This window comes from Dromiciops gliroides, chromosome X, assembly GCF_019393635.1.
Source record: "Dromiciops gliroides isolate mDroGli1 chromosome X, mDroGli1.pri, whole genome shotgun sequence".
Lineage (NCBI taxonomy): Eukaryota > Metazoa > Chordata > Mammalia > Microbiotheria > Microbiotheriidae > Dromiciops > Dromiciops gliroides.
Window position 1 is genome coordinate 77,606,504 of NC_057867.1, and position 27,252 is coordinate 77,633,755.

Here is a 27,252-nt window from a genome sequence, read left to right on the forward strand (position 1 = left end):
AGCTCTAAGACCAATCAATCTTAAATATAAATGGATGACTTCAGAATGGCAGTCTGAATTTATTAAGGTGATTATCTTGATAAAGTTGGGTGAATTTGAGGCCTAAAGCCGAGTATGTTTGTGATCCTTAAGTCCTTCTCTGAATTCTCCTATGTTCTGCTGTAGGTAGCAGATGTGACAACATCATTTCATTCTCTTAAATAAGTATAATTAATCCATTACCTTGTTTTCCATTATGAGAAAGGTATTCATACCTTTTCATATCATGTGCTTTTTGTCCCTTTGTATCTCATAGGAAAGTGCTCAGCACATAGTGGGCACTTCATGGTTTCAATGGGATGTATAAGATCAACTGAGAAAGTTGACTTGTTATTTGGATCTCGTTAGCCTGAATGTGAACCCAGCATTTTAACTAACTGGAACTCTGCTGAGGAAGTGCACTGAGTATTTTTATTTTCAACTTTGGGGGTGGTACAAAAAATCTGCTTAAAGCACCACTTCTGGGCTCCACTGACAAATTATCCTTTCTTAGAGGTTATCTGTACAGAATTATCCAATATGGAACTTGCTACTCATCTTTCTTAATCCTTGCATCTTCAACTGAGCCACAAAGTATGAGGATTAATGTTAAGACTTGGGGCTGCTGGGAATTGTTTTAAAACATAAATATCCTTTATTTGAAGACTTAGGTTCCAGTTCTACCTTTGACACATCCTGGCTGGGTGACCCTGGACAGGTCATTTAACTTTTCAGTACTCTGGGCAGTTGTGAGGCTCTCAGTTGTAGAGAAGGAATTTCCCCACCTAAGCCTTCACTAGATCAATGAAATAGCTTATGTCCAGTCCTTATCCCTTTATGACCTCCAATAGGCATTTTGGCTTGATTCTAGTAGTTGTGTAAATGACTGAAAAACAACAAAAAGAAATCTTCAATGTTGCTTATAGTCTGTCAGAAGCAAAACTGTAGCTTTGAGATTCATCATCAGTAAATCACCATTTGTGAATAATGGACAGTATTCAACGTTATAGTTTCATGTTAAACACCACCAGAATTCTCATTAATGTACTGCTTTGGAAGTACTTAATCCAAATGTTATTATCCCCATTTTACAGATGAGGAAAATGAAGTACACAGAAAGGGAGTGATTTGCTTAAGGTTATACAGCTAGGTAGTACAGTGGATAGGGAATCAGCCTTGGAGTCAGGAAGACCTGAATTCAAATTTGGCCACAGATGCTTACTGGTTGTGTGGCCCTGGACAAGTCACTTTACCATTTGCCTCACTTTCCTCATCTGTAAAATGGGCTGGAGAAGTTAACTCAGCCTTCCTACTGTTACTCACCTGCGACACTCCATCTCCTGTCTTGTCACTCATGTCTAGAATATACTGTTTTCTTACCTCTGCCTCTTGGAATGTCTGGTTAGATGTTAGTGCTTCCTCCAAAGAATAGCTTTGGATTTCTTTTGTAAATACTTGTATGTGTAGATAAGATCATAGGATCATTCATACATTCTTTGTATTTGTATCCTGAATAACTAGCAGGGCTTGCCAGATACTAGGAACTTAATAGATGCTGAATGAATGATACAAGCACCAAAAGAGTAAGCTAAGGATGACCATTTGTTTGGCATCGTATACACAAAAACCTAAAGAATTTTGCCGAATTCCTTTATGGCACAAATATGGTTTTGATACCTCAACTAGGGAGATTAAAAATAGAGGAAGAAAACTATATGAAAATTTTAAGTAAAAAATTAGCCAGGAGATTACAGCAGTATATCACAAACCAGGTGGAATTTATAGCAGGAATGCAGGGGTAGTTCAGTATTGGGGAAATAATCCCATAATTTACCATAGCAATAACGACAAAAATCATATGATTATCTCAATAGATGAAGAAAAAGCTTCCGACAAAAGCAAACACCCATTCCTATTAAAACACTAGAAAATATAGGAATCAATGGAGTCTTTCTTAAAATGATTTGTAGTATCTATATAAAACCAAGAACAAACATTATCTGTAATGGGGATAATCCAGAAGCCTTCCCGGTAAGATCAGGGGGTAACACAAGGATGCCCATTATCACCACTGTTATTCGATATTGTACTAGAAATGCTAGCTATAGAAATAAGAGAATTAAAAGAAATCGATGGAATTAGAATAAGCAATGAGGAAACAAAACCATCACTCTTTGCAGATGATATGATGGTATACTTTAAAAAATCCTAGAGAATCAATTAAAACACTAGTTGAAACAATTAACAACTTCAGCAAAGTTACAGGCTACAAAATAAATACACAAAAATCATCAGAATTTCTGTATATTACCAACAAATTTGTGCAGGAAGAGGTAGAAAAAGAAATTCCATTCAGAGTAACTATAGACAATATAAAATACTTGGGAGTCTACCTGCCAAGACAAACCCAGAGAATATAGGAATACAATTACAAAACATTTTTCACATAAATAAAGACAGATCTAAACAACTAGAGAACTATTACTCATGGGTAGACCAAGACAGTAAAATGAAAATGACAGTTCTACCTAAATTAATTTACTTATTCAGTTCCATACCAATCAAACTACCAAAGAACTATTTTATAGAGCTAGAAAAAATAATAAAATTAATCTGGAAGAATAAAAAGTCAAGAGTATCAATGGCATCTATGAAAAGAAATATTACGGAAGGCAGACTAGTAGTTCTGGATTTCAAACTACATTATAAAGTGGTAATCATCAAAACAATATGATACTGAGGCAGCTCGGTGGCACAGTGGATAGAGCACTGGCCCTGGAGTCAGGAGGACCTGAGTTCAAATTTGGCCTCAGACGCTTGACACTGACTAGCTGTGTGACCCTGGGCAAGTCACTTAACCCCAATTGCCTCACCAAAAATAAAATAAAACAAAAAATATGGTACTGGCTAAGAAATAGACTGATGGATCATTAGAATAGATTAGGTAGAAAATAGTAAATAACAATAGTAGTCTAGTGCTTGATAAACCCAGAGGTCCAAGTTTTAGGGATAAGACCTCAATTTTTAACAAAAATTTCTGGCAAAACTGGAAAGCAGAAACTAGGTGTAGAGCAACATGTCATAGTATATACCAAGATAAGGTCAAAATGGATAAATGATTTAGACAAAGGGGTGATATCATAAGTAAATTAGGAAAGCATGGGGAAATGTGCCTGCCAGATCTATGGATAAGGGAATGGTTTAAGACCAAATAAGAGACATAGGGCATTGAGGCAAATGAAATGTATAATTTTGAGTGCATGAAATTAAAAGTCTTTTGCACAAAACAAAACTAATGCAGCCAAAATTAGAAGGGAAACAGGAAACCAAGGAAATGTTTTTGTAGTAAGTTTCTCTGATAACGGTTTCATTTCTCAAATATATAGGGAACTAACCAGTTTTATAAAAAAGCCATTCCCCAAGTTGATAAATGGGCAAAGGATATGAACAGGCATTTTTCAGAAGAAGAAATCAAAGCTATTAATGGTCACAACAACCAAAGAAGCTCTATTTCACTACTGATTGGAGAAATGCAAAATAAAACAATGCTGACAAAGAAGCTCACACTTGTTAAATGGTCTAACACTACAGAAAAGGAAAATGACAAATACTCTCAAGGGAATGTGGAAAAATTTGGACACTTATGCATTCTTTGTAGAGTTGTGAACTAGTCCAACAATTATGGAGAACAATTTAGAACTATACCCAAAAGGCTGTAAAACTCTACATTCCCTTTTACCCAAAAATGCTACTACTAAGGTCTGTATCTCAAAGAGGCTAAAGGGCCTATTTGCACAAAATTATTTATATCAGCTGTTTTGTGGTGGCAAAGAACTGGAAATTGAGGGAATACCCATCAACTGGGGAATGGCTGAACAAGTTGTGATATATGATTGTGATGGAATACTATTCTGGTATAAGAAATGATGGTTTCAGAAAAATCTGGGAACACCTATATGAAATGATGCAAAATGAAGTGAGCAGAAGCAGGAGAACATTGTTCACAGTAACAGCAATATTTTAAGGATGAGGAATTGTAAAAGACTTAGCTACTCTGGTGAATATGGTGATCCATGACATCAAAGGACTCCCAATGAAAAATATTATCCACCTCCAGAGAGAGAACTGCTGAATGTAGATTGAAGTATATTTCTTTTTACTATATTTATTTTAATTGTCTTCTTTTACAATGTGGCTAATATGGAAATATGTTTTGTATTACACTGCATGTATAATCAAAATCAATTGATTGCCTTATCAAGGAGAGGGGAGATGTGAGAGGAAGAAAATGTGGAACTCAAAATGTTAAAATAAATTTTACATGTAATTAAGAAATATCTAATGAAAAAAGTAAAATAATTAAAATTTTAAAAGCAAAAAAGGAAAGATGCAAAACATGTTTTAAAGGTAGAATCAATAAGACTTGATGAAGCAGAAAGAAGAGTCAAAATTGACATCAGAATGCAAATCTGATGAACAAAAAAGGCTGTAGTTTCCTCAATAGATATAAAGATGGTTTGCTTTTAGGAAGACTGAAGGACAACAAGATCAGTTAAGTATTAATTTGAGACATCAGTAGGGCATCTGAGAAGAAATATCTAGGAGCAGGTAGCTGATGGTGTGGAAGTTCAAGGTAGAGATTGGGGTTAGATACATAGATTTGAGAGTCACTCACTAGAGATAGTAATTGACACCATGTGAGCTGCTCAGATCACCAAAGGAGACAGTATAAAAAGAAAAAAGAGAGGGTTCAGGATAGAACCTTTCCTATGATTTAATAAATAAATCCTAGGGAACTATGTGAGGCATCTAGAGGTTAACCGATGTACTTGCACAGAGTCTCAAAACTAGTGTCAGAGACAGAATCTGAATCTATGTCTTCTTGACTACTGTCGCATAACTCCACTAACAAGCCTTTATTAAGTGCCTACTATGTGCTACTCACTGTGAATACAAAGAATGAAAAAAATCCCTACTCTCAAGGAGCTTATATATATTAGTACATATAATTAAATATAAATAAGTAAAAAGTACTCAGATATATTATCATTTGAGATGGAGGACTCCAGCAACTGGAGAGATAAGGAAAAGCTGAATTGTGTCTTAAAGGAAAGGGGGATTCTATGAAGCAGAGGTGAAGAGCAGGTTCATTTCCATGGCCCTGGGCCATTTCAAAGGCACAAAGAAAGGAGATGAAATATTGTGTTTAAGAAACAGAAAGCTACTTGGGCAAGTCACTTAACCCCAATTACCTCACTAAAAAAAAAAAAGAAACAGAAAGCCAGTTTACCTAGATCAGAGTGTCAGAGAGAGTAATATACAATAAGGCTGGAAATAGAGGTTGGGAACAGGTTGCTGAGGACCTTAAAATTTAAAAAGAGGTATTGCTATTTGAGGTAACTGAGAGCCATTGGAGTCTGGTTTGGGGAGTGATATCATGAGATCTTTGCTTAAGGAAAATCACTTTTGGTTAGTTTTTCAGAGGAGAGACTGGAGAGGGGAGAGACTGGAGACAGGGAAGCAATTCAGAGGCCATTGTAATAATTCAGATGAGAAATTCTAAGGTTCTGAACTAAGGTGGTAGCTTTGTGAATTGAGAGAAGAGCTCTATATGAGATGTTGTAGAAGGAGAAATGGCAAGATCTGGTAACTAATTGAAAGTGTGGGATGGGGGGGGGCAGCTAGGTGGTGCAGTGGTTAGAGCACTGGCCGTGGAGTCAGGAGGACCTGAGTTCAAATCCGGCCTCAGACACTTAACACTTACTAGCTGTGTGACCCTGGGCAAGTCACTTAACTCCAATTGCCTCACTTTTAAAAAAAAAGAAAGAAAGTGTGGGATGAAAGAAAGTAAGGGGTTAAGGATAATGCTGTTTATAAACATGGCAGACTATAAAGAATAGAAATAGGAAAGTTTGGAAGAGGGGTTGACTGAGAGATGTTCCGGGCATGTTGAGTTTGAGATGAAAGTTTTAAAACTTAACCAAAAAAATGACATGACTATATTCACGTAGAATATCTATTCACTGAGACTCTTTGGTGCCACAGAAAATCCTAATTTAGAATGGGATCTTCGAGCTAGAACATTTGATATCAGTTAATCATACAAGCCAATGAGATATTGGTTTGTAGGGTCAAGGTCCATATATTTTTGTTTATTTCAAGAATCTGTATTTAGGTTAGTCTGGGTACTCTACTACCGACCGAGATTATGATCCCCATACAAGCCTTTGTTTTAACTCTGTGAGGTAGCTCCTGTTATCCTTATTTTATAGATATGGAAGCTAAGAAAGTGGTTCAATATCACACAGCTCGTAAGTACCTGAAGTAGGCTCGGAGCTTGTCTTCCTAACTTCAAAGGCAGTAGCCTATCCACCAAATGCTGAGAATGGCTGGTGCATCCCGCCCCCCCCCCCACCACGAGAAACAAAATGAAACAAAACAAGTTTATTACTTTGTCATTTTGGTGATAAGCCTCTCCAGACTTAGTCACTTTTGTCCTCGAACCAAACACAGTCAATCATTAGGGCCATATGTGGATTATGTATATATAACAACAATGTTTTCCTTGATCCCTAGGCATGTAAGGCTAATGGAACCCTCAGAAAAACTCAATCTTCCTAATGCTTACTTGGCTATCTTTGCTCCAGAATATATTGACTCAATTTGTTGATAACTATTCCAAGTGCTTCTGAAAGATGAAAAAGCGTTGGTGAAGGTGTGACCACAGTAGTGAGGTTTGCTGCTATTATTAATAGAATTAGAGATTGCTGTGGCCAACACGGTTGTTAGGGAAGCTGAAATCATTCTCCTATAAATGATAATGTTCTTTGAATATCCTGGTCTGTAATCTTGGTGGGGCTCTAAGCTCCCCAGTAATTATCAGTGAGAAGTTTTAGGGTCAGTGCTGTAAAATTACCTTTTCTGTTCCTTTGTGCTAATTAAAGCAATACATAAAGATTCAGGGGACAGAACAAGTTATGGTATCATTTGAGATATTTGATTACTCATTAACTAATTTTTTTTGGCTAGGAACAGGTTAGTTAAAACCTTATGCTTTGAGGCAGCTAGGTGGCACAGTGGATAGAGCACCGGCCCTGGAGTCAGGAGTACCTAAGTTCAAATCTGGCCTCAGACACTTAACACTTACTAACTGTGTGACCATGGGAAAGTCACTTAACCCCAATTGCCTCACCAAAAACAAAACAAAACAAAACAAAAAAAAACCTTTATGCTTCTACAAAGTGACATTCATTTATTGAGACCAGTTTTGAATATTCGTTAAAGCTAGATGCTTAGGTGTGGTACAGTGCTAGTCACTCATGTGAGAATTGGAATGACAACCCCTGCTGGGAGGGACATTGTGAACTCTGGCCTGAAAAGAAAACATGTGACTTTGGTGTCTGGAAATTGTATCTGCCGCCTTTGGGTCCTGTCAATCAGTGTTACCAGCCAATTAGCTTGGAACTCTGTGTGTGGACGGCCTCGTTTCCTGTTTCAGAGCTGGCTTCTGGAAGAAGCCTTGGAGAAGCAAGGTCTTTTGGTTTCCGGAATTCAGCTTGGCAGCAGGGGCAGGGAGAATAGGGAGAGTAGACAGATATCATTCTTTATCCACATGTTTCTCTTTACTAACCCCTAATATACTTTAATAAATACTTAATGTGGGGCAGCTAGGTGGCACAGTGGATAAAGCACCAGTCCTAGATTCAGGAGTACCTGAGTTCAAATCCGGCCTAAGACACTTAACACTTACTAGCTCTGTGACCCTGTGCAAGTCACTTAACCCCAATTGCCCCGCAAAAAAACACCTAAATAAATACTTAATGCCCCAAGATTAGATTTTAGACATCACAGCTAGAATTTTAGACCTTACACTCAGCATATAAAATCCTTTAGCATATGAAGTCTTTCAACCATCCTGGACATTTTCAGAGCCAATAAAGTGAGGAGCTCTGTGAAAAGGAATGATTTTGACTGGACATTTTGATATAACAAACTTGAAATTATATTTTTGGGATACAACTAAAGATAATATGTAAAATGTTATTTAGCAAGAAATTCATAGAAAGCGAAGAATCATAGAGAACATGTCTAATCAGATCTATTGACTCTGGCTTCTGAACTTTGAAAGAGAGGCTATTCATCTGTCTGTTACTTAAATTGAATTCTTCACCAGGCCCAGTTAAATATTCATGATCCAATAGTTCTTAAGAGCCATTTGGTGTTTAAATAACAAGTATAAAGATGTTTCATTAAAGAAAAAAATCTGTCCAAAGAAGATTAAAACTTTTATCATAGAAAGTGTTTTTCCCTATAATTATGTAATAATCAATCATTGCTTCATTAAAAGTGCATCACTTTGGGGGCAGCTAGGTTGCACAGTGGATAGAGCACCAGCTCTGGAGTCAGGAGTACCTGAGTTCAAATCCAGCATCAGACATTTGACACTTACTAGCTGTGTGACCCTGGGCAAGTCACTTAACCCTCATTGCCCTACTTTTTTTTTAAAGTGCATCATTTTATACTATTAATAAGGAATGAATGTAAAGGTAGAAAAACACACACACACAAAAAAAAAACTTATTTAAATACCAAGAAAGCACAATGGGATATTGTTGTTTAGGAAGCTTCCAGACACTAAGAATGAGCATTTTTTAAAAAGAGAAGAAAGAAAAATGCAACATGGAAATAGAAAAAAAAACAAGTACCAAAGATAGTGCCTGGGAAATATTCCTACAAAATAGTTCTCACTTTCAGTGCAAGCTGAGTCATAAGAGGCTGAATTATGCTCTTTTTTGGTCGGGGAAATGAGGGTTAAGTGACTTTCCCAGGGTCACACAGCTAGTACATGTTAAGTGTCTAAGGTCACATTTTAACTCAGGTCCTCCTGAATCCAGGGCCTGTGCTTTATCCACTGCACCACCTAGCTGCCCCCTGAATTATACTCTTAATGGTTTTTTTTAAATTTCATTGTGCTACAATAATATTTCAAACTTCTATCTTTGCTTCCTTCTTTACTCATAGGAGAGTTCTCTGCACTACCAATAGGTCCAGTCCCTAGCTTCTGTTAATTCGGTTACCTCCTGCATAGGCAAACTCCCCAGGATGTTTATGTTTTATCAGCTTGTTCCAAACTCGTTATCTACCCTCCTAAATCTGTCCCTCATTCAAACTTCTCCATTTCTGTTGAGGGTACCACAGTCCATCTAGTCGCCTAGGTTTGAAAAAATCATTCATCTCTCTCCATATCCAAATATCATGTCAAATCTGGTCACTTATACTTCCATCTCTCTCACATCTGTCCCGTTCTCTCCATTCACAAAGTATCACCCTAGTTCAGTTCCTCATCAATTCTGGACTAAGCTATTTTAATTGTCTAATTAGTATAGAACACTACACCTGCAAGTAATCTTACTAAGGCATAAGCCTATCCTTGTCACTCACATGCTCAAAAGCCTTCAGGGGCTCCCTATAAGGCACAAGTTAAAATGCAAATCTTTCACCTTGGCATTTAAGGCCCTCTACAGTTCATTAGCACAAGTGGATAGAGTGTTGGCTTTAAATTCAGTAAAACCTGAGTTTGAATTCTACCTAACTTACTTACTTGTTGGGTAACTTTGGCCAAGTATTTAACCTCTCAACCTCATCTGTAAAATAATAAATCTAAATCACATGGTGGTGGTGAAGATCAAATGAGATGACATGGAAAGCACTTTGCAAATTTTCAAGTATTATGTAAATGCTATTTCCTATTACTACCCCCACTGCCTTTCCAGCTTTCCTTACATTATTTCATAGTACCCCACTTCATCCACGACATTGCAGACAAAGTAGATGGAATAAATATTCCCTCTGCTTTTCAGAATCCATATTTCCAAGGCTCACTTTTCAGTGCTTAGTGCTTTCTCCTTCTGTTTACCTTGTACCATGTTTATCTATGTTTTGGGTGTGGCTCTTTACCCCTCTGAGGGTAGGGACCCTTTTCATTTTGATTTTGTAGCCCCAGAGCCCAGCATTGCCCCATACACATGGGAAACACTTAGTAAACATTATTTTATTGACAAAATACATATATAGAAACATATACATATGTGTGGCACACTTTTAGAAGGGAGGGCACCGTCAGTAAGACAGCAAGATCAGGACAAGTTTTCTATAGAAGGCAACACTTGAGCAGAGCATTTATTGACTATTTATTGATGTTTCTCATCCTTTGAGTATCTCCTGTGTGCCAAGCTCCATGCTAAGCAGTGGGGATACAAATATGAAAAAGACAGTTCTTGCCCTCAAAGAGGTTACCATCTAAAAGGAGAAGACAATACACAAAAGAGCAAAAAAAGCCAGAAGTTGTGGGAGATACCTTGTGTGAGGGTGTGGGTTCAGAGCAAACTGAGAAGTGAATAAGAGCTTCTAAGAGGCAGAAAGCATTTTAGGCCTGGGAGACAGTACAAAGGCATGGTGATCAACAGTGTCTGATACATACTAATTGCTTAATAAATGCTTCTTAACTGATTTTTACATGTGAGGAGCTGGAAGGGCAGTTTGACTAGACATAGCATACATTAAAGAGACTAGAAAAATAAGTTGGAGCCAGGTTGTCAAGGGTTTTAAAAGGCCACACAGGAGCTTCTATTTGATGTTATATAAGTGCCTAAGGGGAGGGGAAAGGAAGAGAGAGGGGGGAGGGAGAATAGGTTGAAATGGAAAAACTGTCAGAACTGTAAAAACATTTTCTCCAGTGGGATAATACAGACAGGAATGAGTAACACAGGGTGACAAGGCATGAATGGGTTGCACATTGCACTGATGGAGGGAATCCCCATTTTAATAAGATTACAGAACCAATAAAGTACTGAAGCATGCAACTAGGATAGAACCAAAATTCAGGAAGTGGCTGGGGGCTGCATGACTTTATTCTTTGACATGGTATTTGTTTGCTATAAAGTCAACCAAAAGCTAATATTAAGCCCCACACACAACCCTTTATTCATCATAACTGGATTACTGGTTCAGTAGACAGGTGCCAAATCAATGTCAAGATTATATTTGATGGGGGCAGTTAGGTGGCACAGTGGATAGAACACCAGCCCTGGATTCAGGAGGACCTGAGTTCAAATCTGACCTCAGACACTTAACAGTTACTAGCTGTGTGATCCTAGGCAAGTCACTTAACCCCAATTACCACACACACACACACACACACACACACACACACACACACACACACACAGACGATTATATTTGATGGCTTTTTTGAGATAAATTATGTAGAGAGGTGATCTATCACTGGGGGGGGGGGGGTTGCCCTTGCAAACAATCAAATATTCAACTACTAGACTCATGCTTTTCCAGTAATATTTTATGTGAAATAATATTACTGCTGGGATTCACATAATAATGTGAAAGAAATTTTATGAGTATGTGTGTGTGTGTGTGTGTGTGTGTGTATAGGTGTTGTGAGATTTTCTCAAAACTAGGGATGATTGATTTCCATGCGCTCAAGTCACTTGGTTTAAAGGGGCTATATTTTCTGTCTTGAATTGGTGCTCCTTTTTTGGTATGTTCTATAGTTTCCTGCAGGGGGAGCAGTTTCTGCTGATCTGATTCTAAACTTCGATCATCTCTAGTAGAAGGAGCCATCTTGGCGGCTCTCTCCATGTGACAATTTCCCCCATATTATAACAATGATAATAGCAAAAATAAAATCCTTAGTGTGAATAACTTAACTATTCTTAGCAATACAATATCCAAGATAATCCCAAAGAACTAATGATGAAGCATACTATCCACTCCCATAGAAAGAACTGATATTGATTGAACAAAGACTGAAGCATGTTATTTTTCACTTTATTTCTTTCATTTTTCCTTTATTCAAGTTTTCTTATACAAAATTATTAATATGGTCATGGTTTATATAATTGCATATGTACAACCTACATCTGATTGCTTACCACCTCAGGGAGGGGGGGCAGGGGAGGAATGGAAGGAGGAATAAACTTTGGAACTCAAAACTTTAAATAGAAATGTTTATTATTTAAAATATATCTGCACACACATATATACATTTTATATGTATACATTTTAGTTCAACAATCCAAATAATATTTACTAAGCATTTCCCATGAAGAAGGGGCAGTGCTAGGCTGATGTATCTATATCTATATGTAATATTTTTATGAACTCTAATATTATAAAAGAACCCATTTATTCCTCTTACTACATGACCAGCCCAATTTCTTTTTCTTATTCTTTTTTCCCCAGGGCAATGAGGGTTAAGTGACTTGCCCAGGGTCACACAGCTAGTAAATGTCAAGTGTCTGAGGTTGGATTTGAACTCAGGTACTCCTGAATCCAGGACTGGCGCTTTCTCCACTGCACCACCTAGCTGCCCCTAGCCCATTTTCTTTTTCTAGTTGTATATCTTCTGAGGATATCCTTAATACATTTTCCATTTGGGGGTTTAAATAGATCAAGTGGGAGCTCTTCAAATTGAAGGCCATTTCTTTTTTAATTCCTTCTTCACATTCAAAAGCACCTCCATGATCCTACCATCCCTGCTAGCAAGCATTCTATATTTAACTTCCCTTTTTTGACTAAACTCAAGAAAGCCATGTAGAAGCAGTGTATCTACTCCTCTTTTAACTCATATCTAAACTCTGAAATTTGCCTTCTGACCTCATCATTTTACTGAAAAATTTCACCCCAAACCCATAAATCATCCCTTAAATGCCAAATCTAATGACTTTTTCTCTATCCTTACCTACTTGACCACTCTGCAGCCTCTGAAACTGTTGATCTCCCTCTTCTCTTACCACTCTGCCCCCATCACTGCAGAATTGTTCATCTAACACACTGCAGTGAGAATTTGATCCAGATTACAGTACTGTGAGATAAGTGCTATTATTATTCCCATTTCACAGATGAGGAAACTGAGTCTGAGAAGTTAAGCAGTTTACCCAAGATCCTATAGCAAGCATAAGAGGTAGGGTTTGAAACAAGCCTTAACTTCAAGCTCAGCATTCCAACTAGTACACCATACTGCATCTCTAAGGCCACATACAACCAGTAATTTAGGTATGTTTTAGATATAAGTTCCTGGGGCAGCTAGGTGGCACACTGACCCTGGATTCAGGAGGACCTGAGTTCAAATCTGACCTCAGATACTTGACACTTACCAGCTGTGTGACCCTGGGCAAGTCACTTAACCCTCATTGCCCCACAAAAAAGAAAAGAAATAAGTTCCTATATCTTATTACCTTGAATCATAGATTCAGACCCCAACCCCCATATTTAACAGGTGGGGAAACTGAGGCCCAGAGAGAGTAAGGGACTCACTAGTGTCTGAAGTAGAATTCAAAACCATATTTTCCCCACTCAAGGTCCAGAGTCTGTTACACTCTGCCACACAACCCCAGAATAAGTTCTTACCCAAAACCAATAGCCACCTTAAGATCCACAAATGAATCTATTTTAACTTGCCTCCATGCTAGCTGAAGGAAATGATTTAGATTCCTAGAGTAGCGTCTCTAAGAAATGTCAGAGTAGTGTGTATGACAGCAACTACTAACATTTAGAAATAGCACTTTGAAGTTTGGATAGCAGCTTATATAAATTATCTCATATGAGCCTCACAATTCTATGAGATAGATGCTACAAATATTATCATCACCCCCATTTTACAAATTGAGAGCCAAGAAACTGAGGCTTAAAGAAGTTAAGTGAGTTGTCTATGGCCACACAGGTAGTCAGTATCAGGGGGAGAATACCCACTGAGGTCTTCCTCACTCCACTTCCTACGCTATATTTACTACATCATTATCTCCCTAGAAAACATGCCTTCTAACCCCAAGCTTGATTTACTTTGAGAATAGTTTATCATACCCTCATACTGATAAATACTGGTTTAATTGCAATTGTTCTCACTGTACCAGCTCCTAAAATCATATACCACTTAGTGACATTCTTTCACCATTTGCACACATACATGCATACATACATACATACAAAATCAACCCTAAGATTTTTTAAAAGACATTTGATTATTTTCTGTAATATTATTTTGGGCCAAAACAGGAACTAGTCTACCAGTGTGACCATATGTTATTTCTAGTTTGGAAATATGTAAATATCTCAATCTCTATGAAGATGTAGTTTATTAAGCTAGAGGATAGGTTGCTTGAAGTTACCCCTTTATTTGTGGTTTAAATTGGGTTGTTTATGGCTTTTCTACATGATTGTTTTCACATTCCCTTGAATCAGTGAAATCAAAATGTGCTTTTCATCCATTGCTTTGATTCTTTGTTCATTGTATTCTAATATTTTATTATTCACTTCTTTGTGTGTTATGTTTTTGTCTTTGTTTTTTGTGGGGCAATGAGGGTTAAGTGACTTGCCCAGGGTCACACAGCTAGTAAGTGTCAAGTGTCTGAGGCCAGATTTGAACTCAGGTCTTCCTGAATCCAGGGCCGATGCTCTATCCACTGCGCCACCTAGCTGCCCCTCTGAGTCCGGATTTGAACTAAGGTACTCCTGAATCCAGGGTTGGTGCTTTATGCACTGCACCACCTAGCTGCCCCCTGTTTTTGTTTTTTTTGTTTGTTTGTTTTTGATTATTCACTTATTTTAATGTTACTCTGTAAACTAATGTTCCAAACTTGTTCACTCTGTATTAGCCAGGCATATTACAAAATGAGTGGATCCTTGCAAGAAACAGTAGTAGCATCATCATTAGTCTTCAATATGTTTTGATAATTGCATTCAGTTGTAGAATAATACACTCTAAGTTTCAACACAAAGGATTTGTAAACTGTTTTACTCTTTAGTGTTCAAAAATGTATATACTTGTGGGCTATATCACAGTTCAAAGTTAAGTGCCTTACATCTGTCATTTATTTTGTTACTAAACTGTTTTGTCATGGTTTCAAGACATCAATTCCTTTTAAAGTTAGCTACAATTATAGTTATTCTTGAAATTTTGGGGCATACCTTAGAATCTAACAAACTATCTTTGCAAATTAATTAATTGACTCTTAACTGCCGATTTGATTTTCTAAAATTCCTAAAACCATTCCCTAAGCTTTTTGATGTTTCCACATTTATCCTCCACCATGTAATTTCAGTGCAAACACTCATAATAATGGGGGCACAGTTATTTAGTACATCGTTTAGAAACATATTTATAAGATTCTTTAAAAGAACATCACATTCGAAAAAATCTAATAGGCTTCATCTCCATAGAGCATCCCTGGGTTAATCCCAACTGCCTCAGATATTTTCTCATATTATTTCATTTGTTTCTCTTCTCTGCCCATTAGATTCTAAGCTCCTATGGGCAGGAACTCTGCTTTCTACTGACTCTATAATTCCACAGGTTGCTTTCCTAGTGCCATATTCCCCACAATAGGCATTTATACAGCATCTTAGGAAACTTAAGGTACTATATGAGCTATTAGCATTATACAACATTGGCAGACTTAAAATAAAAGTAGCAACAAAAATTGGAATTTTCCCTTAAATATAGAGAATGGGAAAATGGTGTGTTAAAAAAATGAAAACATGGTTAGGATATGATTTGCTTCAACTTTCAGCTTCATCTTGTGTATCAATCAATATATATTTATTAAATTCCTACTATGTACCAGGCACTTTGCTAACTGCTAGGGATACAAAAAGAGACAAAAGATAGTCCCTGCCCTCAAGGAGTTTATAATCTAATGAATTATATAATCTAATGATACATACAATCATGATGATATATGTTATATATTACATTAAGATAATAGTAATGGATTATACGATCTAATGGCAAATAGTATAATCAATTATATGGGTAATTCAAGTAAAAGTAAACAACTTTCTCTTCAGTTATCTGGATGAATTTTTTTTTGGACCCGAATTATATAAGTAACTGCCTCCTTGTTTCCTTGATAAAATTTGTATTTCTGTGTATCAGTAAATGTCCCTGGTTTCCAAAATGCTCCCAGATTTCCTCCTGTTATCTCAAGTATTGCAGCAAAATTTGAAAATCATTCTTTTATTTTGGAGCGAGGTTATTTGGCATTTTATTTTCCCCGATTACATGTAAAAACAATTTTAACATCTATTTTAAAAACTTGGTTCCAAATTCTCTTCATTCCTCACTCCCCCCCAAGAATGCAAGCAATTCAATATAAGTTGTACATGTGCAGACATGCAAAACATTTCCATATTAGTCAGGTTGTGAAAGAAAACACCAAAAAAACCTCAATAAAAATAAAGTTTAAAAAGTATACTTCAATCTGTATTCAGACACCATCAGTTCTTTCTCTGGGGATGGATAGCATCTTTCATCATAAGTCTTTTAGAGTTGTCTCGGGATCATTATATTGTTGAGAATAGTCAAGTCATAGTTGATCATCTTACAGTATTGCTATTACTTTGTACACAGTACATTTCACTTTGCATCATCAGCTCATGTAAGTCTCTCTGTTTTTCTAAGAGCATCTTGCTTCTCATTTCTTATAGCACAACAGTATTCCATCATAATCACATACTACAATTTGTTCAGCCATTCCCCAACTGATGGGCATCCCTTCAATTTCAAATTCTTTTCCACCAGAAAAGAGCTGCTATAAATAGTTTTGTACATATAGATCCTTGAAACATTCTTAAAGTAACCTTAATTGTAACACATTTTAATTTTTCAAAGTGAATATTCCCTAACACTCATAGGGGCCAGAATGAGGTATTTAATTTGCAAAAATAGTTGGAATCTATGATTTGGTTTTATACTAGTTATATTTGCCTGTAACTACACTTTTAAAAAACCACATTCTCTTCAATAGATTTTCTCCTAAATGTACATCATGACACTTGTTTTTTTTTCCAGCTGCAGAAATAACTATCCAGCCAACCCTCGAAGAAGTCTCTGACAACTGTACCCAAGAATGCCTTACCCTTGGCCATTCCGACTCCTGCTGGATGCCGGCTGCAGTGCCCCAGTACCAGCAACCTCCTTCTCCAGAGCCTGCAGTAATCCGCCACAGTCCTCCTGCTTCAAATCTGATCACGACCACAGTGATGTGCCACAATCCTCCAGAACCCCAGGCTGCTGCTATTTGCACCAGTCCCCCCCGGGCACTGAGCCAAGAAATGGGGCATGGTGCTAGGTCTGAAGCAAGGGGTGCTCAAGGAAGAGTTGTTGTACAGGATGACTCTAATCAGGGACGAAGATGCAGTCCCAGAGCCCTGTTTTGCACAGCTGAACATGATGATTCAATCAAAGTCATTCCTATGATGACCTTTACTCCTGGCCAGTCTTCACGGGGCTCTCCCAATATTGAAGAGGATCCCATGTAGACCCATCACCTAAGCTAACTTTCAGACTTCAAGAGTGAGTGCATATAATCAAAGCAGCAGAGCGACATGCATATTAAAAACTGTTACACTTGTATATATGTAAATAGAAACAAAAACTGGACTCAATTTCAAGAGCTAGAGCTAGATCCCTAGTTTCACCCTGAAAGAGTTTGACCGAAGTTTGAATCAAATATGGAGAAATGAAAATCAAGGAATATTTTACAGTAGAAAAGGGGCTCTTGTGACAGATGAAATTTGTGTGGTTTCTGCCATTTCTGAATGCATCTGAACATTTTATTCAAATTTCTGCCTTTGTGTGTGAATTATACCAACTAATTCACATGCTGTTCAAAATCAACATAAATGATACCACAAAGTGTCTATTTGCCCTTAATGCACCACTTGGTGGATACTCGAAATTAGAAATTCACTGCACTGTGCCAAAAGAGGCTACTGGATTTCCAAGGGGACATTTTTCTTTTCAGATTTACCTTCCTAGTTTAATGTAAGTTATATCAAGACTCATTGCATCTGTCATTGTTTAGCCATTCTTCCATTACTAATCAGGTTTTTTGTCTTTCCCAAGTTCATATTAGTTAATGTCCCTGGAAATTGAACATAAGAGGACTTAAAACACAAAGAAGTTGAATAGATTTGGTGGCTGATTCAGGGCTGTGGCTGTAAACTACTGTCGCCTAGAGAATATTCTGGTGATTTAAATGTTAATTTTACAGCACTATAGGCACTTATGGAAAGATTTTCCATAAAGGATTCAGTATAACTGTAGATAACCACACACTAAGCCCATTAGACTAAGGGATTGTTGTCATTCTAGCTCAACTTATTGAAGAAAATAACTGACATTATGTAGATGAAAAACAGGAAGCAAACATTGGAGAGACATAATTATAAATATACATCAAATATATTATTGTACAGAACTTCTAAGTGATGTGCTGGAGGAGATTAGGAGTTGCTGACTGCTTCTTGTGGTGGATAAGAAACACTTCACCATAAAGAGCCACCAAGAAATCCCAGACAGGAATCAAAAGATTTCCTTCTGTGGCAAAAAGGAATACACTTGTGTTCCTAAGGAAATTATTTCCTTCTGTTGTCTGTTGTTTTGTTTTGTTTTGTTTTCCCCTCTTTTTAACCCATCATTATCTTCTATGTGTCCATTTCACCAAGTCACAGAAACTCCACCCAGAATTGATTTCTCACAGCAAAACCCAGATAACTTGTCTAGTTTCAATGTTACTATACCAAGAGACAATCTGTGTTTTAGGGGAGGAATAACTTTCCCAAACACAAGAAACAAACAAACAAAAAAAAAGAAATAAATAAGCAAAGAAATGAACAAACCAAAAAAAAAGACACAAAAAAAGCGTAACTTTCTTGTGGATAAAATTAGACATAGGCTCCACAATGTGTAACTTAAAGATCTAATTTATGAGTAAAATGTGTGTGTAAAATGTTGTGATATAAGCTTCTGGAAAACAAAAAAACAAAAACAAAAACAAACACAAAAACAAAAACAAAAACAAAACAAAAAAAAAAACAACAACAAATGTTCCAATTGGTGAGGATTTAACTGGATGTTGAGACATAGTCTCTCTATGTGCCCAGCAGGTATAAGTAGCTTTGTAACTGTATATTTAATTTCACTGATTTCAGCCTATTGAAATCATATTTGATTTTAGTTTGTTGAAGAGCTTCACTTTTAAACTCAGAACTTAACAAAATTGCAAAATAGAGGATGGCAGGTGTTTTCTTTTTTTTTCCTTGTTTATATTTTTCAGTACTATTTAGAGAGATTTGTGGTACACTGGTTTCCAGTCCCATTCGAATCCTGAAAAAGCAATGTGAATCCTTTGGAAACTGACACACAGTAGCTGTAACTTAACATTCTTTAGAGACAACCGAATGGCCACTTGGACTGAGAGATAGATTAGGACTACCTATAGTTATTAACATCCATTTCTTTAATGAACAATAGATAAAGGAGACAAAGCAAAGTCATTTCGCAGGAATTTATGAGTTTGGGTTAAATGTTTGGAAGCTTATTCGAATCTCATCGTGAATATGTCATGAATCCGTATCATGCATATTTGTAAAGACCAAAAGAATGCAAATCTAGAACTACAAAATTCCCATGGCATTTCCAAATTTTTTATCGCAAAATGTCCAATGGATAGATACTGCCAAATTTTCAATGACCCCATCATGACAAGTATTTTCCCCTCTAAGCTTAGAAAATATAACAAATTTAATCTGTTAGCCAGAGGTACAAATCTAACTTGGGGTATTATGACTTTTAAGGGATGTTGAGAACTTAGCACTCAGAGAACCATGAAAATAATTTAAATGATGGAAAAACTGAGACCTAACAGAACACTGAAAAGAACTAGGACTAAAAGAAAATTATGAAATAACATATCAGATATGGATAATTGCCCCACATCACCAAAGAAGAGAATAAAGAAGTGATCTTTACCTTAAGCAGGTGTTTGTCATATATATACATATATACATACATATATATATATATGCACATATATGTGAAACCTGACGATGTAGGATTATTTCATGTGCAATCAAGAGAAGCTATTTAATCTCCATCCCTGAATCTTTAAAAATTTGGATACTCACCCCTCTAGAGGTATAGGGATGGGTTACATGAACTCTGAAGATCATTGACAGTTCTCAGATCCTATGAATGGATTTAGGGGTTAGAGAAAGGGTACATTTTGGGTTGGTTTAGACAGGTTCTGACCTGTTATTTCATTGGTGGGCTAACTCCCTAATGCAGATCCACAACTCGTCTATAACAGATTTGCAGTTGTCTGGAGCACTGAGAAGCTGATTTGCCCAGAGTCATAGCCGGTACGAGTCAGTTGCAGGACTTGACCCGGAGTTCTCCTGACTGCAGAACTGGCCCCCCCTGTACTCTAGTTCCCACTGCCTGTCTAGATTAGTGTGTGTGTCAATAACTAGACACCCCAACCTTGTTATTGGAACAGGGTATGTTGAAGCTGGAGGCAGACTTGTGAGTCCAGGTATTCCACCCAATGCATTCTTGGACCAGGATTCTATTCCATCGGGCATTTTTGACTTACATATTTCAGGACTTCATTGCCAGTGAGAACTTTCTAATACCATCAATTGTTTCTTGAAACCAATAGAAGCACAGATCAGGAAAGCCATCCATGGGGATATTATCAATGTGAGAGTAATTTAACCCTGGCTCTCACTTTACCAATAAATAAAATGGTTCCCACTTTAGGAGGGAGAACTATTTATTAAAAAATAAAACACTAAATATTGATATATCTTTAAATTTTATATTCAAATTGACCCACCCACCAAAAGAATCAAACATGATAGGTCTTTCTAGAATAAGTTATTCCCAATGTTTGACAACATTCATCTGAAATAAATTTAATAATAAATTACTTTATTCCTCCAGTAATACACAGCCAATAGGGAACATTCCTAAGACTGTGCCTATCCATTAGACATCTTATACCAAGAATGTACACATCCTTGAAACATTTTTTTTTGCAATTTCAGCAAATGCTGTGTCAGTGTCTTAAGAACTAATACCAGTAGACTTCTACATGATGTATAACTATTATCTAAGATCTAGAAGCAATTTAGTCAGTGCACAAAGTGTACATTTTTGTGTATTCTTATTTAGTCACTTGACATTTTACTTTTAATTATGTGAATTTGTGGAGCTAAAAACAATTGTATCTATGTTATAATGGTAGCTAATTGATTAACTTTGTTATTGTGTATAGTGGTAACAATTAAAAGAGAAAACCTTGCCTTCATAAACAAACATTTGCCACACTATATTTAAAATGGTAAAAGAGATGCAAAATCCACCAATTTCTGTTTCTAAATTATTCTTAAAAAGGAAAACTATCCTGCCTTACATTTGAAGAAATTGATTGGTTTCAACTCATGCAGATTTTAACCTAAGTTGTTTTCATTAAGTTAAGGGTGCATACATGTTTATTTAGGTGTATATGCACATATACCATACTGCTCATATTTTTTCTTTAAATTTATTCAAGCTTAACCAAACTTTTACTTTCAAGTAAAGATGTTATTTTGTAACTTTTTTCTACTTTTTTCTTGCATAAGAAAAATTTTTTAACATTTTTCATCAGGATGGTTCTAAGCCCAACACTAATTCTTTTTAGACAAAAATATATTTCAATTTCAGGCTAGCACAAGTGGTTCAGAAAACATGAAAGCAAGAGCAGTTCAAAACCTGGGCGGGAATGTTAATTACATTATGTGCCAATGACTACATCGGAGGATTTTGGTATGACAGTATCAAAAGGGGTTTCTCATTTACAATAGTTTTTTGTATGCTAACCATCAATTGATTCATAGTAAGTATAAAATTAAAACAAAATCTGACAACCAACATTTGCCAGCACAAACAGTATCAGTTAAATATGTGTGTGCAAAAATACATGTTAAAACAATGATTTGAAGGCAAAGAATTTACATGGTAACTTACAAAAATGTTGTGTGTGAATTATGTTATATCTAAATATATTTGGAAAACTTTAAAATATATATATTTATGTTTGTATTTTGGGCAAATTATTTGTGATATCTTACAGGATCTGAAAGCGAACAGTTTGTGTATTTAAGCAGCTCTAACCACACGTTGGAAGTAAGCAAGATGGATACTGTATGGCCTACGCTAGCAGTGTAAAGTCCCGAAGTAACTCTGTAGTAGTAGTTCTATTTCAGGTTCTGTATAGCATGATGTCTTATAATTAATATGATTATTAATAAACTCATTCCATAAAATAAAAACCTCACATCTTTGGTTGGTTGTTTTTTCAAGTCAAACTGAAAGTTTACTTTAATCAATGAAATATTATTAAATGATTTTTGGGCAAACAAGCTTCCTATGTGTTTTCCCCCTTTGGCTTAGCCCTCTATCTAATCACTGAGTTGACTTACACTTAAATAATTTTGAAAATTGACATTTTATCACATTGGTCAGTTTTTGACACTAATCCATTGTCTTTTAAACTGAGGGACTTGGGCAGCTAGGTGGTACAGTGGATAGAGCACCGGCCCGGGATTCAGGAGGTCCTGAGTTCAATTCCGGTCTCAGACACTTGATACTTACTAGCTGTGTGACCCTGGGCAAGTCACTTAACCCCAATTGCCCTACCAAAAAAAAAAATAAGCTAAACTGAGGGACTGTTCTAGTAAATTTAGGAAATGTCCTAAACAAATCAAGTTAACTGACCCCTCATTCCAGCCTCTTAAGTATATGAGTATATTGAATCTTTTCTAAATACTATCCTCAAAATTTTTTCTGCACTATAACAAGTCCCCTGCATGCGTGATCTGTTAATACTACCGTTAATTCTCTCTATATATAAACAACAAATTTCAGCAAGTAATAATACACTAATCAGGACTGTGTAACATTAAAACACTTAGAATATTCTCTAATTTAAATTTTATGAACTTAGGAACAAAGAAATAAAAAGGATGATGTTTGGTTAGAAGATTTTGTGTGTGTGTGTGTGTGTGCTGGGCAATGGGGGTTAAGTGACTTGCCCAGAGTCACACAGCTAGTAAGTGTTAAGTGTCTGAGACCGGATTTGAACTCAGGTACTCCTGAATCCAGGGCTGGTGCTTTATCCACTGTGCCACCTAGCCGCCCCCTAGAATATTTTTTTATAAATTTCTAATTAATGGGTTGCTATCCTATTTCTATACTTGACTAATGTTCCGGTCCAAGGGTAATATTAAAATACTATCAATAACCATTACTCCTAGCACTCTCAAACAGATACTCTGAAACTTTGATGCAAATCACAACCCACCTATCCAGGTCTTTTAAAGTTACTATAATTTCTATCCAACCCGTCCTACATGTAACACCCCCCTGACTCTACTCCTAATTGTTTTTATTTCGGTTTGACACCAAGAGGTGGAATGTGGTGGAAACCATATCCTAAAGCCAACCTACCCCTTGATACCCCCATGCAAGTCACACTCGTTTTTCCAGATATATTAGAACTATTTTATCACTTCAGGGGACCACAGTTTGGGACATTGATGTACCTTCTTGTTTGCCTGGAGCCATGATGGGCCGGATCTTGGATTTGAGGCTTGTGACTAGAGACTAGCAGAATGATCAAAACTCGCACAGAAGAGCTGTGTCTATACCCTGGACTGCTTTATTCACTGCCCCCATTGCACCACCTGGCTGCCCCCGGGAATACTATTCTGTACTAAGAAATGAATATGAGTAATTCAGATAAATGTGAAAATTTTATTTAAAACAATATAGGGGGGCAGCTCGGTGGCGAAGTGGCTAGAGCACCGGCCCTGGAGTCAGGAGGACCTGAGTTCAAATCCGGCCTCAGACACTTAACACTTACTAGCTGTGTGACCCTGGGCAAGTCACTTAACCCCAATTGCCTCAACAACAACAACAACAACAACAACAACAACCAATATAGGGCAAAATAAGCAGAACAAAGAGAATAATCTCAACAACGATAGCAAAAATGTAAATGAAAAGATCATTACAAGGAAGTCCGAGAAACCAGAAAAACAGAAAGTTACAGAAAACAGATAATGAAACTGCTAGCATGGAATTTTTATGTATTGTCAAATGTTGTTACTTTATCAGATATTTTTGCTTTAAATGTCTTTCTGTCACAAGAGAGAGTTCAGTGAGGGGGGAGGAGTAAAATGACCATGATCTAAAAATGCAACATATCAAAACAACATCTTTTTAAATAAGCATCTAAAATGTAAAGACTTACAGGGAATGAAAATGAGAGGCCGGAAAAACATTCACTGTGTATCAGGGGATTCCATAAAAGAATTATAATGACTATCAAAAAAGACAAAAATAAAAACTCACAATGTCAAAAGAGATAAACAGGGAAACTACACTATGCTTAAAGGCACTGTAAACAATAAAACAATTTATCATTAGGGATAGTTAGCCAACATTATGTCACTGGAAGAATGAACTTCCATGAAGAAACACTATCAAGGCAGGTCAGCACCTTCTTGACAATTTATGGTGTCAGAGTTGCCTAGGATACTGAGAGATTAAGTGATTTGCCCAGGATTATATAGCCATTATTTGTCAGATGTTGTTTGTCCTTTATTCTCGAAGAGGACCATGACATTGGCAGGTGATGTCATGACTTGTAGTGAACTGGATTTAAGTGAGGGAGGGCTATGCAAAGTGACTAACCTCTCCTCCAGAGCTATCTAGGTCCACATCAGGACAACTGGAGATGGCTTGAAATGTTTGAGGCAAGTGGGGTTCAGTGACTTGCCCAGGGTCACACAGCTACTAAGTGTCTGAGGTCAAATTTGAATTCACATCCTCCCAACTTCAGGGCGAGTGCTCTATCTGTTGTGCCACCTATCTGACCCTACGTGTCAGATGATGGACCCCATGGCTCCAAAGCCAACTCTCTATCCATAATGCTACACTGTCTCACATTATTAGCATTATTAACCCTATACATACCTAAATGGAAGAGCATCCAAATTCATAAAGGAAAAGCTAAATGAATCACACAAAAAAGATATAAATAGCAAAACAATATTTATAGAAGTCTTTAATGCTCCTTTCTCAGAGCTGAATAAATCTCAAAAAGCATAAACAAAAATGAAAACATAAAATTGAACAAAATAACTTGGAAAAGTTGGAAATGAACCACCTATGATATATTTTGAGTGGAAACATTAAAGAATATACAGTTGATTCTCATAATTCATAGTAGTTAAGTTCTATAAAGTCACCAGAAATACTGAATCAGCAAACACTGAACCAAATGGTTCAGTATGGTTTTCTAGGGGAAATACAGAGTATGGTCACATTTACTTTAGCACTTTCCACAGTGGACTCATGTGCAGTTCAGTGAATTTCTTCTTCCTTTTTCTGGACTTACCCTATTATTGATTCATTAACACTAAATTCATACCATCATCAATGCTATAACTCATGCCAGAATTAAATTTATTTTCTCCATAAGGCACATCACAGCCTTCTTGTACTTAGGAACACTGGAAAGCACTTTCACACTACACTTTAGGGCCATTTTAAACAGTAAAATCACCAACAAAAATATATTTTAAAAATGACACTAAACAGGTTGCATGAGGCATACTTGTTTACAATATAAGAGCTGAAACAAGAAAAATCACCTTGTTGACCTCAGCTGGGAAGGTGTGCTTCAGGCAACTCACATTTTTCTTACTCTGCATATATCCATCAATGACCACAAAAGTGCCAAGCATATTGATTTTGGAGTTGCAAATAAATTTTAGTGAGTAGGAAGATTTGCAAAAATGGCATCTGGGAATAATTAGGATCAATTGTACTTCTTTCTTAACATCACATGATACTGTTAAAATATACTATATGGTAGGCACAGGGAAATTATAAATAAAGTTTAAAAAGGTACAACTATGAAACCTATCTTTTGGGACATAATTCAATAAGAATTATGATTGCTACAAGAAACAACTGAAAGACATGCCACTCTAAATGAAGGATAAGTATAAACTACATGAATAGGCCAAAGAAGGAAGGATATAGGAGACAACATGTGTCAGGCAAGTCAAATCTTGACTACCATTTCTTGTCAGACCCTGATGGAGACAGCCCAGGACTCCAAACCCAAAAGCCTTGGGAATAGCAGTGTTCCCCAAACCAGCCAACATGCTTTCAGCCTAGGCCCCACAGCCATCATTAGGGAGAGGAATCACTGTAGAAAGATCACCTTGCTCATCACCACCAGAAACAATTGCTGACCAACTGTCACCCATAAGCATATAAGAATGGCAGCAACCCCCAGATCAGGCCTTGCAGCAACCATGTAGGTAAATAACTTCTGCGGAGAAAAGGTCAGCCATTCTCACCAAATGCAAACCAACTGCCACCCATGGGTCAGGCAACCCACCCTGTCTGAAGCAGCACTGGGCCCTGAAAAAGAGGAGGCAGCATGTGCCAGGCAAGCTAAATAGCCACCATCTTGATCACCATATCCCCATAGACTTTTTTTTTTTGGTGAGGCAATTGGGGTTAAGTGACTTGCGCGGGGTCACACAGCTAGTAAGTGTTAAGTGTCTGAGGCCAGATTTGAACTCAGGTCCTCCTGACTCTAAGGCCAGTGCTTTATTTATTCATATCCACAACTAGTTAGTGCCTTCCTCCCCCAATCAAATCACTTTGCAAATACTTCGAACATACCTCTACATCTATATCTTGTTTCCCTCACATAGACTGTAAACTCCTTGACAGCAGGGACCATGTATAATTTTATCTTTGTATCCATAGTGCCTACCACATAGTAGGTAAATAATGAAATCTTGCTGACTGGTCTCTTTTAAATTAAGCATTAACATAAAAATGAAGAATAATAAACTGAGCATATAACTAAGAAAAACCTAAACAAGTTAAAAATCCAAAATAAGTAGAATTCTTAAAATTAGAGAAGTGAGCCAATGGCAAATATTACTACAAAAGCAATCAGTAAAACTGAGTTCACTTTTTAAACTAACTACATTAATAAACACTCTAGCTAACCTGATAAGATAAAAAATAAGGTGAATTTGTAAGAAATTTATATTTATTATTTATAATTAGGTGAAATTACCATGGAGACAATAAAAAGAATAATCAGAACATACTAGAGTTGTATGTTAGCAAAACCAAAAATTAAAAGGAAAGGGATATTGACCTACAGGCATACCCAGACTAACAAAACAATTACTAGAGATCTTAACCTGTTCTCAAAAAGTGAAACTGAAGGACTAAAGCAACTACCAAGAGCATTAAAACAATTTTGTTCCATCAAATTTATAAATTTTGTTCCA

General features: G+C 36.7%; 1 protein-coding gene across 1 annotated transcript in view; it reads left to right on the forward strand.

Annotated features, from left to right (window-relative positions):
* PCDH11X (protocadherin 11 X-linked) overlaps positions 1 to 22,184 on the forward strand; it is a 539,199-nt gene extending 517,015 nt beyond the window's left edge. Inside the window, exon 10 of the mRNA XM_043974371.1 lies at positions 16,883 to 22,184. Within this exon, the coding sequence (XP_043830306.1) occupies positions 16,883 to 17,352 (470 nt within the window). The 3' untranslated portion in view covers positions 17,353 to 22,184. The remainder of the gene's footprint in view (positions 1 to 16,882) is intronic.
* The last annotated feature ends 5,068 nt before the right edge of the window (positions 22,185 to 27,252 follow it).